Source organism: Podarcis filfolensis (assembly GCF_964270895.1).
Source record: "Podarcis filfolensis genome assembly, chromosome: 1".
NCBI classification, from domain to species: domain Eukaryota; kingdom Metazoa; phylum Chordata; class Lepidosauria; order Squamata; family Lacertidae; genus Podarcis; species Podarcis filfolensis.
Genome location: NC_139604.1, coordinates 106,863,421 through 106,877,682, shown reverse-complemented (window position 1 = coordinate 106,877,682; position 14,262 = coordinate 106,863,421). Strand labels below are relative to the sequence as shown.

The window sequence follows — 14,262 nt, the reverse complement described above, 5'->3', positions numbered from 1 at the left end:
CCCCAAATTCACCATCAGATCACATAGCATGTCCATGGCTACAGCCTGCACCAAAAAAATCACGCACCCACTGTTGCCTGGGGCCACAATGGTGCAAAAATGTGGTTACAAAGCACAGATCCACAGGGATTCTCAGGATTTTTGCATTGGGCTACCCCAAACTCACCATCAGATCACATGTCTGTGGCCACAGCATGAGGCACAAAAATGATACATCCACTGTTTCATTCAGAATTCCCCCCCCCCTGTTTTCCTCCTCTAAAAATGATGTGTGTATTATGGTCAAGTGCGTGTTATAGAGCGAAAAATACGGTACCTTCCTGCCACAGCAGTACCTATTTATCTACTTGCACTGATATGCTTTTGAACTGCTAGGTTGGCAGATGCTGGGACAGAGCAATGGGAGCTCACCCCGTCGCGTGGATTCAAACTGCCGACCTTACAATCGGCAAGCCCAAAAGGCTCAGTGGTTTAGACCACAGCAGCCACCTTACCACATGCATACACACACAGGGATTATAATGTCAAGAAAAATGGATCCAGGACATGCTGATGAAGGACTCTTGGTGTGTAAACGGTCCTCATTTGTTCCCAACGGTCATCACTACAAGCAGCAAAAACAACAGAACTCTGAGGAAAAGAAATCACGTACTCTTTGGGGACATTCGCAATTGTGGTTCGGCCAAAATTAGCTGGATGCTTCCCTGGGAGATAGAGAGAGAGAGAGAGAGATATGAGTTGTCACAGACACCAGAGGGCACGGTCACAAGAGATGCCTTTAAAAAAATCCCCTCGTTTCCACAGCCATGCCTCCAACATTATGCAAACAGAAGCATTTGGGGGCTCAGTACAAGGATGGTGACAAGGGTCCCTCAGGCCTGGGGTCCGAATGCAGCTCTGTCGCCACACACCACTAATTACATTGTGGGAGAGCAACTGGAGGGGCTTCTGTGCCCTGCCCTGGCGCAGTCTACGTACCCAAGAGATCCCCAGAGAAGTTGACAGGGAGGACCACAGCCACTGAGAGCACGCAGATGATCAGAAGCAGCACCAAGACGTGCCGCTGGAAGGAGAGGTAGGTGGTGGCATCGATTCCACACTTGCTTTGGATTTCCTCATCCCTTAAGAGAGAGAGAGAGAGAGAGAGAGAGAGAGATGAAGGCATGTCAGCACAGAGCCACAAAATCCCATCTGTTTCCCATCCTTTCCTTTCTTGAGAGAAAGAAAACATCAAAACAACAGAGATCATCACATTCTCAGGTCCAATGCAAAATGGACGACTAAGCAGTGGCTTTACAACCATGTTTGATAGGGATTCGTGTCCGCACATCTAGCGGAGTAAAATGGCTGACGAAAAACGACAACGGTGTTAGGATTTAATTACATAAAAAGTTGGAATAAGACATGTAATAGTCATCACCCAAAAGTAGCATGTACTCACTTCATCTGGTAGACTGACAGGAGCCAGGAACAGAATCCCTAGAATGGAAGTTGGAGAAACAGAATGAGCTAGTTGACTGATATCAATTAGGCAAGAACCGCTGATCTATTGATGTTCCTACCAATCTCCAAAAATTAGGGCTATGTCTGCATTTGCAACTGTGTTGGAATTATATGGTGCAGATTAATGTAACTTGAGCATGATCCTAGATAAACATTAAGAGAAAGAACACACAAGTAAGTGCCCTTTGCTTTCCCTGTACATTTTCACAGAAAAACCCAGTACAGTACTAGTCACTGTCAAAGGCAGTAGACTTGGAGAGATGGATCATTTGTCTGATGCAGCTTGGCTCTTAATAAATAAATAATTAGTATTATTTGTTTTTTATATCCCACCCATCTGGCTGGGTTTCCCCAGTCCCTCTGGACGGTTCTCAACAGAATATTAAAAACACGATAAAACATAAAAAATTAAAGCTTCCCTAAACAGGGCTGCCTTCAGATGTCTTCTAAAAGTCAGATGGTTTATTTCATTGACATCTGGTGGCAGGGCATTCCACAGGGCGGGGCCACTACTGAGAAGGCCTTCTGCCTGGTTCCCTGTAACCTCACTTCTTACAGTGAGGGAATCGCCAGAAGGCCCTTGGAGCTGGACCTCAGTGTCCGGGCAGAACGATGGGGGTGGAGACGCTCCTTCAGGTATACAGGACCGAGGCCGTCTGGGGCTTTAAAGGTCAGCACCAACACTTTGAATTGTGCTCAGAAATGTACTGGGAGCCAATGTTTCACTGTTACGTTCCAGATAAGAACAATGTAATCCGATGAACAGTTTTTCAGAAAATGGCAGGATTAGAAATAGTGAAAGCAATTCATGAAGATCATTAGGCTACCAAGCATCACCTCCTATTTGTCTGCCTTATGATGAATAATATCATAGCGTAATTGGCGGGTTTCCAGAAAAGCACTATTCGCTCTGAAAACATTAGTCATCTCTACTCCCCCCACCCTTTCTTGAATGTCTGGTTGACCCAATTTACATACAGTGACAGAAGCTCCTTTCAGCAGAATGAGGCTCCATCCTAATTTCCCCACTTAAGCTTACCACATCTTTGTTGTCAGCGTCCAGTGGGCTGGTCTCTGATGGGGATTTCTCCTTTTCACTTTGCTCTCCATAGAAGAGCGATGTGAGGCTTCATGTATCCAGCAAGAGAGACAGAAAGAAAGAGCATGTGGTTGGGAGAAGCACAGGGGGAGCAAAGAAGAAGAGAAGAGAGGTGGTCAGTATGGATGAGAGTTGGGGAAGAAGAAAAAGGAAAGAGGAGAAAGAAAAACATTATTCTGGTCAGACAAACTGTTAAGTGTCTTCACCCCACAACCCAGGAAAGCAGAGAGGACCGCAAGAGGAAGGGTGAGAGAGAAAGACAAAGTGGGCATTTTTAAGCTGCACCAACAGCACTCCATTATTATGTTAAAGCTCAAGAAAGCCACTAGGGATCAAGTGTCTCCTCTTCTCCAATGAATGAAGCAGTTTCAGTTTCACAAGTATTGTTGTGTACTGACTTGAAGGGGCAGGAGGCTCCCTGACAGCCAATAGCAGCAACATCTTAAATGAAATGCACTGTGGCTGTACATATCCACATATGCCACATACTCTTGACTGCATGGAATCAGTCAATTAAACTATCAGAACGTGTTCCATTGCCCCAACCCTGCTTGCTCCTAGCAAAAGAGCCTCCTAAGTTCAAAGTGTGTGGGGCAAGGGAGAGGTCTGTGTAGGTGGAACAGAAAAAATGTGTTTGTATGAGTTTGGGGTTTTGCAAAAGCCATGGATTTCTTTAGCTGTCAGACCACCAACTCGATCCTTCTGACAATATTTGATAAATATTAGACAATATTTATCACACCAATGTACCAGGCCCTTTTTGAGCAGCTAGAAGCTCAGGGCTATCGGAGACCCTCTTGGTGCAAAGCAGATGTTCTATGCCCTTCAATTCTCCATCACCTGAATTCAGCCTGGATTCTGCTACCACAGGGAGACCAACCATTTTCCTCCATTTCTTTTTCACTATTAGAGGTTATAGTGGTTATGGATGGCTGCACAGTTCCTGCCTCTGCTCCAGGAAAGTGACATCATTGAATCTGTTACTTCATCACAGATACGACCTCACTAATCCAGCACAGAGCCAATGTTTCCAGTACTGGGATGAGGAAAGAAAATTCCCTGTGAAAAGGAAATTGGGCAAGGGCAGAAGTTTGTGGGGGATATAGCAGGACTTTGCTTCCTTCTGCTGCTGCTGGTCAACCTACTGAGCACTCTAAATGAACACATATAACCAGCATGGCACTGAGCTCTGCTCAGTGACTTTCCTGGCAAACCAGAATGGTGGGGGTTCTTTAAGACTGTGAATTTTGACTCCCATCCACTTCCAATGTGCACTTTGCAAGTTGACTGGGATCCATATCAACAGCCACTCTTTCCCAGGACTGCGGTTGGAGATCCAAAGTTCATGGGGGGGAAATCTGATTTGAATAAAAACTTACCTCAGCTTCTTTGCTATTACTATCTAGGAAAGGAGCACTATAAAGGGAAGGGATAAATGACACCCAGAGCCAAATCAAACTACCAGTGGAAAGTGACAGACCCTTTAGAAGAAGATGCAGCAGAAATAATCTCAAGTGACATTAGAACAGGAATCCTGGATCAGAATTTCAACAATGGTTATTTCAGAGCTGTGGTGTCTGAAATAAGGGGTGCCCACTGTATACAATGGAAGTGTGTCATTTTAGAATGGAGGATAGCACTTGAAATCAACTAAAATCAGGAACCACAACGTTAGTGTGATATTGTAAAAAACAAATTTGAAAGTGTCAGGTGTTGACTTTGACCGTTTCCCGTGCCCCACACGTGTAAACGGACCAGAAGTAATTTCCCCCCCTCCTGATTGGGAACAAAACCATAACCAAACAATCCCACCATCACCAGATAGCCAACATCCCAGAGAGTAAGGATCAGGAGAACTTTCTAGAAGAGCGTGACCAGAAGCTATTCCATGTCATTTGAGTATAATCCCTACAGGGAATGTTTTGTGAAGGAAAGGAAAGCTACTGCAAGGTGAAGATTAGGTGGGTCCATTTCAATTTTCTATTTTTTTAAAAAAACCCACTAGGTTGGCGTGAGGCTTAGTCCTACTCAAAACTCACTGAAACATAAAATTACTGAAGTCAATGGGTTTACTCTGAGTAGGAATAAGTCCTAATCCAGCTCAATGAAGGAAGGGCTTCTGATTTGAAACACATTTCTTGGAATTCTCTTTCATTTGTACAAGAAAAATAAGATCCCCACTGCCTCCAATTGATTTTTTAAAAGGTTCCCTCAAGGATAGGGAGCCCCAAGTACAGGCAGGGAAACACAACATTGTTCCTTTTCACTGTGAGAAATTCAGGTGAGAAAGTGAAGTAATTTTGGGAAAGTCGTCTGCCCCTTGTGGGGGCTGGACCAAGCTCTCCTTTAAAAGAAGTGGGGATTCCTTTCTTTCACAATAATTCCTGTCTTCCCAATGTTTCAGTCCCATTGTCACCATCATTTCATTACTCATAGGAGTTCCATGTGCTTGGAGGAAAACGGCTGATTTAAAAAAAGGGGAGAAGGGTGGTAGGAGAGAAATCAGAACAATAATTAGATCCAATAATAATAAACAACAACAACCGCTACTACTTCGGATTCACACAGTACTTCTAAACTGCTTCAAGCAACGTTATCAAAGGCGATAGGCAAGAGTTCTAAAACACAATGGAGGTAGCTTTTGTTTATTCTGCTCAACAAACATAAAATGTCAAAGCACTGCACTTAACACAAGAAAATACAGATAACAAAAATACTATGTCTATCCACCATATTTTTCGCTCTATAAGACGCACTTTTTCCCTCCTAAAAAGTAAGGGGAAATGTGTGTGCGTCTTATGGAGCGAATGCAGGCTACGTGGCTATCCCAGAAGCCAGAACAGTGAGAGGGGTCGCTGTGCAGCGCTCCCTCTTGCTGTTCTAGCTTCTGGCTTAGCCCCTCTGTCCCTTCCCCCACCTCTCGGAAAAGCCCCCAAGAGCTGAGCCGAGCATGGCTTTTCCCCGAGGAGGGAGAAGGGCAGCCCGTTGGGGAAAAACCTGCAAGCGCCGCACACATGCTCCTCGCAGCTCGTGAAAGGGAGCGCTGAGCAGAGCCTGGGATGCATACAGGCTCTGCTCAGCGCTCCCTTTAAAGAATATTTTTTTTCTTGCATCCCCCCTCTAAAAACTAGGTGCGGCTTATGGTCAGGTGCGTCTTATGGAGCAAAAAATTCGGTATCTATCTATCTACCTATCATCTATCTCAACTGGCTGCATTCAACAAACCTGGTGCACAAGTAGAAGCCAGGACAAGGGTTTCTGCTAGTGCAACAGGGCTTTCTCCTCTCCCCTCTCCTCTCCTCACACCTCCCCCAAATCCACGCTGGAGGGTAGGCAGAACCACACTCCCCTCAAACAGTGAGCAGGGAGAAGGAAGGGGAGACCATTTCTGGCAAGCAGAAATGTTTGCGCTGACAGAACTATCAAAATAGTGTGTTGCTGAATTCCTCCTGCTGTGCTGCATTCTGAGGTTTCTGCCGTCAGAGCAGTGAACACATGCTCATGTGCACTAGAAAACTTTGTTTCCTTGGTAAGAAAGCTGACTTGATCCGGGTTCTATGCATGTTGTACAGCAGGCACCGGAGGGACCCCTTCAATCATTCTTACACTCCCTCAGCCATGCAGATTCTAGGACATCTTTGCCCACTGGGATCCCATCTTGGGGCTGCTGCTGGTCGCTGCCCTTGTTGCCAGCTCAGCAGCACCAGTCAACATTTCCTGGGGTTCTTATTTTGGGTAACAGACTGCCCTCCTATTGTTCTCCATCCTTTTAGGAAAGCTGAATTCTTACCTGTCATTGTCCATAAGCAAGGCCAGTCGCCCATAGTCCCAAGCTGCCTTCCGAAGGCAGGAGAAGACCAGCAGGAGGAACTGGAGGAGAAGACAGAAAAGCAACAGCTTAGGGGACCCTCTTCATGGGACTGAGAGGAGCCCACCCTTAAGAAGTGTCCTTCCCCTTTATGGCCTCACATCGTGACAGAAGCCTGGTTTTCTTTTTTAACCTATAAAGCCTTAAATGGCTCAGGATTACAATACTTCAGGGACAGCCTCTCCTCATATGAACCAACCCAGCAACCATCATCTGAGGCCCTTCTTCGTGTGCCTGCTCTATGAAAGGTCCAGAAAGTGGCAACACAAGAACAGGTCTTGGTGGCTCTCCCCAGGAAGGTTCACCTGGTTCCTTCATTACATATCTTTAGGCACCAGACAAAACCAGGCCTTTGGTGTTTAACTATATGTGGCTTTTTAGAAAAGGGTAATAATAATAATAATAATATTAAAATACAGCAATGCACCAAACATTAAAAGCTTCCCTAAACAGGGCTGCCTTCAGATGTCTTCTAAAAGTCTGGTCGTTGTTGTTCTCTTTGACATCTGGTGGGAGGGTGTTCCACAGGGCGGGTGCCACTACCGAGAAGGCCTTCTGCCTGGTTCCCTGTAACTTGGCTTCTTGCAGTGAGGGAACCACCAGAAGGCCCTCGGCGCTGGACCTCAGTCTCCGGGTAGATGTGAGATGTTTTAAACATATTTCTTTTTCGTCTTGTTTTTAATGTATCTACGTGCAGTTGTTGTTTTTTGTAAGTCGCTTTGGGTTGTCGCAAGATAAAGCAACCAAGAAATTCAATAAATAATAATAATAATAATAAACCTTGTATGCAGTCATCCACATAGCATCAAAACAAACTTGGAAAATCTTTTCCATTACAAATTCAGCTCACATCCATAGGGTATACTCCAGCCTTAAGTGTTAAGATAATTTCTCAATAGTCGCTGCTATGACTGAGACTGAGGGGAGGTTACTGTACTATTTTTAATAAACGATATAAATCGAGACCCTACAGAGTCAAACCCATTTTTCTTTGTGATTCCTCTTATCACCTCCAATGGCGAGTTAAGTGTTCCATAAGTGCTATATTCTACACATATTAGGTCCATGTTTCTGCGGTGGGAGGGGGTGGTCCCCACCACCATTTGTCTTGCTGAACACTTCTGCTTTCACACATTTTGGTATTTTGTTAAAGGGCAGCTCAGGTTGTTAGCTAAACAAAAAATCATGCCCAAACCTGCATTTGCTGAGATACTGTGAAAGTGAGATGGGAGAATGAATGGCCAGGAAGGAAGAGGGAGTGTTTAACCTTTATCATGCCTGCTGGTCTTCCCTTGCAAAGCACACAAACACTCAAGCCAATTTTCCCTTTTAAGTTGACTCCTGGACTTGGAAAAGGCGAAAAATATGGAGGAGGGACTAAACATTTCCTACCCAACTTGCAGTTTCCCCAGCAAGTCTCCCACCACCACACAACGTTAGTGGTATAAGGCTAATTTGGGGTTGGGGGTTCTGTTTTATGTTGTAACATGCAGCTCCACCCTAGGCTTTATCAGGAAGAAGCAACCCTCTTTAGAAGCAGAGTAACATGAACTGTGTACAGCAGTGTCATCAATTATCAAGCGTTATTCTACATACAGCAGCACTGATAACATGGCAAACTCAGGATGGAGAAACATCTGCATATGACTTTTTAAGGTAAGCTAACATCAGTGTGGAACATTTTTAGTGTGTTCTCTTCTAACCGCTTCCCTTTTTGGAAACAAGACAGTGATTTGTATTTTTGGAAACAAGAACAAAAGAAGAGCCTGCTGGATCAGGCAAACAGCCCATCAAGTCCAGCATCCTGTTCTCACAGTGGCCAACCAGATGCCTGTGGGAAACCAGGGAGGAGAACAAGATAACAACAGCTACTGTTTCCAGAAAGTGGTAGTCAGAGGCATATTGACTCTGACAATGGAGGCAAATTATAAAAAGGTAAAGAGGTAAACAACCCCTGGAGGGCTAAGTCCAGTCAAAGGCGACTATGGGGTTGTGGCGCTCATCTCACTTTCAGACAGAGGGAACTGGTGTTTGTCCATAGCAGCTTTCCAGGTCATGTGGCCAGCACGACTAAACCGCTTCTGGCGTGATGGAACACCGTGATGGAAACCAGAGCACACAGAAACACCGTTTACCTTCCGGCCGCAGGAGTACCCATTTATCTACTTGCACTGGTGTGCTTTCAAACTGCTAGGTTGGCAGGAGCTGGGACAGAGCAACGGGAGCTCACCCTGTCACGGGGATTCGAACCACCAACCTTCTGACTGGCAAGCCCAAGAGGTGTGGTGTTTTAAACCACAGCGCCACCTGCATCCCCAAGGCAAATTATAGCCACTGTGGATAGTATATACAGATAGTATGTATGCATAGATACTGGGCAGAATTGAAACAACAGCAAACGGCTCATCTAATAATGATGAAGCCAACCCATTCCCAGCTGAATGTGAAGCAATGTGCATCCCGAGTAACGCATGGTTAATAATGAGATATTAAGGACCTCCCGTCTTCACTCACCAACCAGATGATGAAGTTGAGGGCAAGCACCGTGGGTACACCGCCAAACGGCAGCCCTTGCAGGACAGAGCTGCGGGAATGGGCATTGAAGCACTGCTCTGTGCTGTTGTTTTGGGCATCCAGGAATATGGAGTCATCCAGGGAGATGGAGCTCCAGTTTCCTGCCAGAGGATCAGTTCTGTACATCCTGTCCATCTATGAAGCTGGTGGTCTCCTAGAGAGCTTTACTCTGCAAAATACCTGGGTAAAGTTAAGAGGGGAAGGGTTGAAGGAGACTTTAAAAGCTCTATTTATTTAGTAAGCTTACATGCTGCTTACAATATATAACATATCTTGAAGAGGTTTACAATAAGGAGCCAAAGACTTTAAAAACAGTAAAAGATCATGGATTTTAAGATATGCAGCAAACTCAATATACAAATACAGATAAAATATGCAAATAACATCATTTTAAAAACCCAAATGCAATACAATCCTTGAACTAATAAGCAAAATGATCCAGCAATCCGTCAGGAAATGTCTGACCAAAGAGATACTGGCTTGGTTTGCATACCATGCTATACCAAACCATAGTTTAGCACACATGTGCAATTGTGGAGTCCTTGGTAGAGGAGAGTGCAGCTACTCTGCACTGTGGTCAGTCCATTGCCGCACTGTGCTAAGCCACAATTTGGCGCAGTGTGTCATCTGAATCTGGGCTATTTCCAGACTAATAAAAGCTGTAAGCAAGGTTTGTCCTATAGTTTACAGCTTCTGGTTTGTCCAGAAGAGCTAAAGCACAAGCTCAGGTTTGGATGACAAGATAAGCCAAACGATAGTTTAGTGAAGCACAGCAGAAAGACCATGGAGAAGCAAAGTGTTGGTGTAATTTGGAAATATGGGTGAAATTGCACTAACTGCTTGGTCTGTGTCTTGTATCCCATCTGTTAAAACAGGGGTAGCTAACCTATGACCCTCTGGACTTTGATGTACTCCCATCAGCTCCAGCCAGCCCAGCCAAAAGTCAGGGAGGATGGGATTTGGAGTTCAACTGTTAAGACATGGGTACAGCCCTGTTTACTCTGAAATCACCAAGAACCATGAACAATAGGCTGCTGGATTACATAGACCTCAGCCTGAACCAGCAAAGCAATTCTTGTATTTGTTTTCCACCAGCTCTTAAATGATCCCAATGCCGGGGAGGAGGCAAAGCACCAGTTGCAGTGAACTCACTTAAGAAGAGCCCTCCTTGCTGGATCAGGCCAAAGGCCCATCTAGTCCTGCCTCCTGTCCTCCATGGCAACTCGATGCCTATGGGAAGCTCACAAGCAGGATCTGAGTGCAACACCACCCATTGCTGCTCTGCATCGTGCTCTATGACAAGGACTTAGGAGCCTATCCTCTATCCTCTTTACACTTGTGGTTTCTTTTTTACTCATACCCGAGAAGCGTCATTCCCAGATTTAGACTCCGTTCCAGACACCAGGATCAGCCATCATCACCACTGCGGTGGAGTCCGTCTGAGCTCCGCTACAAAACAAAAACAAACAATAAGTTTTGGAAACTGAGTGACTTGAGCTGTACATGCCCTCTGGTATTCTTTACATCATTCTTTGTAATAATCCAGTGAAACGTGTCTTGCCACACCCCACCAACCCTTGCAAAACAAACATCTGTTTTGAGAGCCAGGAGTGTCCTGCTTAGATCTTCAGACATCCAGCTGAATTGGCAGCCCCTGTAAGCATTTGTTTTCACCTGCCAACTTCCTTTGTTTCTAATGATCAACCTAAACAGGGCATGGTTGGCAGTGAAGTAGAACAAACACAGCAAATTCGTTTCACTAAACTCGTTGCATGCTGCATGTGATAAGCTTTTTAAAAGTGGAATGCATGCACACGATTTACATACTCTTTAATCAACAAAAACTTCTGATTTACATGAAACAATATAAAATAATTATTAAAAATACAAATAACTCTGAAAAGTTAAAAAAAAAAACAAGCCGGCATATTTTTTAAAATAAAAAATATAACTAAATGAAATAAAACAGTATGTGTGAAGCACCCTAATTTGGAAATTAATGTTCAACTACGCTGAGAACTTTAGCTCTGAGAGGGGAACAAGGATCTCCTAACAACTCTTAGCACCCTTAACAAATTACAGATCCCAGGATTCTTTGAGGAAAGCCATATTTAATGCTTAAAGTGGTATCATAGTGCATTAACTGTACGGTGTGAAGGTGTGGCCACAGTCTCCCTCTTTCGTCAGGTAGTCAGGTTGTGTATCCATAGCAGTGACCAGAGGAGGAATGACTGATGGGAGGAACACAGAGAGAAGAAACGCCACGGTGCATCTGCAGCAGCACAACCAGGCACCTTCATCTGCTCCACCTGCAACAAAACATGTCTCTCCCTTATCGGTCTCTATAAGACACAGCAGGTGCTTCCAACAGTTTGACTTCACCCCCAAAAGCGCACTCCTCCATTGTCTCCCAAGACAGAGGGATGCCAACTCCCCCCTTCAAATGGGCAGTGGAAATAAGTCTCTTTTGTGTTTCAAAATGGCAGCAGAGTCATAGTGAAATCTGCCCTCTGTCTGAGTGTGCAGCTCCTTTCTACCTGTGCCTGCCTTCTCTCTCCTCCCCTCTTTATGTAAACAGCAGGGAAGTCGCCATCTGGCACTGCCAATTGCTGCATAATTCATTCCCCTTTTGTTAACAAGAGTGACCCTCTCACAGAGAGAGCGTCTGGACCAGAGAGACTCCTAGGAACCTGCAGCTTTGAGTTTATTTTTCCCTGGCACAGAGAAGGCTTTTCAGGGTCAGCATTCAGGCTGTTTCCACAGTTTATAGCTTTCCTAGGCAAGAAAGCACCCTCCACGGCTTCTTCCATGGGTGTTACCATCACAATAATCCTATGAAGCATGTTAGGCCGAGAAGTAATGGCCAATTGGCTCAAGTGTGTTTACATACATATATAATTTTATTTTTATGCTACTTTTCTTCAGATCAAACCATGCTCAAGGTGACTTGCAACATGAAAAAATACATACTACAACATAACAAAAGCAACCCAACAATAAATAAAACATTAAAAAAGAAACAACAACTGCACAATTTCCACATAAATGGCAAGATCTAAAATAAAGATACAAAACTCAATGGTAACCCCCCCCCTAAACCGCCAAATAACACCCCAGCCCAAGTGTCTGTTCAGCAGCCTCAGCTTTTGCAGTTGGAGTCAGTCCGGCCCCGACCTCCCAGTCCAGGTGGAAAAAGGCCTGCAAGGCAGAGAGCAGGTCTTCCAGGACTCTCAGCCAACATGCGCTCTGGGCTCTTCAGCAGCCTCAACATTTGAGGTTTCACAATGTTTACATGTGATGTACACATGCTGGGAAACTGCAGCCAATTATACCTTTCCTATACAAGTATGTGGGACCTTCACACATTAAGAAGCACTAATAATTTCCACACATTTACTATATAGAGGCATCTTTGCGTAGAAAAATAAAGGGGGCGCACACAGCAGCTTCTATTCTGATTTTAGGTGCATCCCGTTCTCCCTACTTTACAGATCCGATCAAAACCAAATGCTCATAGGCATGGAGTAGAAAACAAGAGTTGGGATGTCTCTTATCTTTTTAGTTCAGGGTATCAAGACTCCTGCCTCTTCCTGCTGAAGCAGACACAGCTTTGCCACATCATCAATATTCCTTTTCTTTGTCTTCCCTTGAACTCCCACTGAGCCTTCCTGTCAGATCTACCAGGGTTGGTGACACTTGCTAATTATGTTAATGAGAGATTTTTAAGAATGTAATCTCATTTCTTGGGAGCTCTGCACTCCTAGTCAGCTCAAATGAGAGTCTGGGGGGAATGTGCAAATATGCAGTTCTCCATCTGTGCTCTGAAGTTCTTGGAGGGGATTCCACAAGCACTGACCTTCTTTCTTCAGTCAGCCAAACAATATTACCGAATACCAATCTTGCTTCCCTGCAATCTCCAGTCTGTTTCAGAGCAATCTGTCTCCTACATCCCTTCTCACAAAACAAATGCAGAGGCATCCCTCTGGCTCAGTTTTTCCTAAACTAAAACCTTGGTTACCTCAACAATGCAAACAGAAGAGCTCCATCAGTACTGGGGAAATCATCCAAAATGTTAAGTGCACAGACACTCACAAGGGGAACAACACACTACTGTGCCAGGCTCAAAGATTCCTCTCAACAGTTTCCATTTATACTTCTTTTCCATTTGGATTTTCTCAAGTTCCTGCCTTTTATTCCCTCCTTCCAGTTCTCACATGAACTGATAAACAGTAGGCCACATTCACACCAAAAATGACTATGGTACCACATTAAACAGGCATGGCTTCCCCCAAAGAATTATGGGAGCTGTAGTTTAAGGGTGCTGAGAGTTGTTAGGAGGTTTTATTCCCCTCCCAGAGCTATGATTCCCAGAGTTCCTTAGCTGGGGCGGGGCAGGGCAGGGAATTAAGAGTTCTCCTAACAACTCTCAGCACCCTTAATAAACTACAGCTCCCAGAAGCCATGACTGCTTAAAGTGGCATCATAGTGCTGTGAATGTATTGTGAGAATGTGGCCAAAGTCACTTTGCACCGCATAGCTGTTCTGTTTCAGACAATACAATAAAGCAAATCACCAACACCAGAAAGGCCAACTTCCCTATACAGTCATACCTCAGGTTACAGCCGCTTCAGGCTGGGTTTTTTTGGTTTACAGACCACCAAAACTCGGAAGCACCGGAATGGGTTACTTCCGGGTTTTGGCGGTCGCGCATGCGCAGAAGTGCTAAATCGCGCTTTGCGCATGCACAAAAGTGCCGAATCACAACCCACGCGTGTGCAGACACGCCACTGCAGGTTGCAAACGCTGCGGGTTGCAAACGTGCATCCTGCACGGATCATGTTCGCAACTCAAGCATCCACTGTACCTGGAAACTGTTAAAGAAGCATTTCCTAAATAGCATGACAGATGTCATGAGATACTGGCCGCCTACTAACCTGTGCCAAATTTTACGCACGCTTAGCGTCCCAATTCTAAGTACAAACAGTACAGCTTATTTCCCAAGTGCTGTGTTTAGATTCAAGCAGTACGACAAATCAGCAAGACTCTGGTGCATGTAACCAGTGTACAATTGCAAAAATTAAGTATAGCAAACTAAGAACAGAAGGGAGCTAGTACCAGTTCAGAATTACTGTCCATTAACCATTTATTCTTCCCTAGGTGTAAATGGTCATCAATCTGTATCACTATTCATTAAGCGTTTTAATGAGGTCCTAACAGT

General features: G+C 44.7%; 1 protein-coding gene across 10 annotated transcripts in view; it reads right to left on the bottom strand.

The window, feature by feature from the left end:
- Positions 1–14,262, bottom strand: part of TMEM63C (transmembrane protein 63C) — a 66,081-nt gene that overhangs the window by 23,635 nt on the left and 28,184 nt on the right. For 3 of the 10 annotated variants that reach the window (XM_083612533.1, XM_083612535.1, XM_083612536.1), the window contains 8 exons: positions 10,405–10,493; positions 8,985–9,224; positions 6,393–6,472; positions 5,033–5,065; positions 2,543–2,630; positions 1,442–1,479; positions 979–1,121; positions 653–704 (listed from right to left, as the gene is read on the bottom strand). In XM_083612533.1, the coding sequence (XP_083468659.1) occupies positions 653–704; positions 979–1,121; positions 1,442–1,479; positions 2,543–2,630; positions 5,033–5,065; positions 6,393–6,472; positions 8,985–9,179 (629 nt within the window). In that variant the 5' untranslated portion in view covers positions 9,180–9,224; positions 10,405–10,493. The remainder of the gene's footprint in view (positions 1–652; positions 705–978; positions 1,122–1,441; positions 1,480–2,542; positions 2,631–5,032; positions 5,066–6,392; positions 6,473–8,984; positions 9,225–10,404; positions 10,494–14,262) is intronic. The other 7 variants (XM_083612539.1, XM_083612541.1, XM_083612534.1 and 4 more) reach the window with 3 other exon arrangements.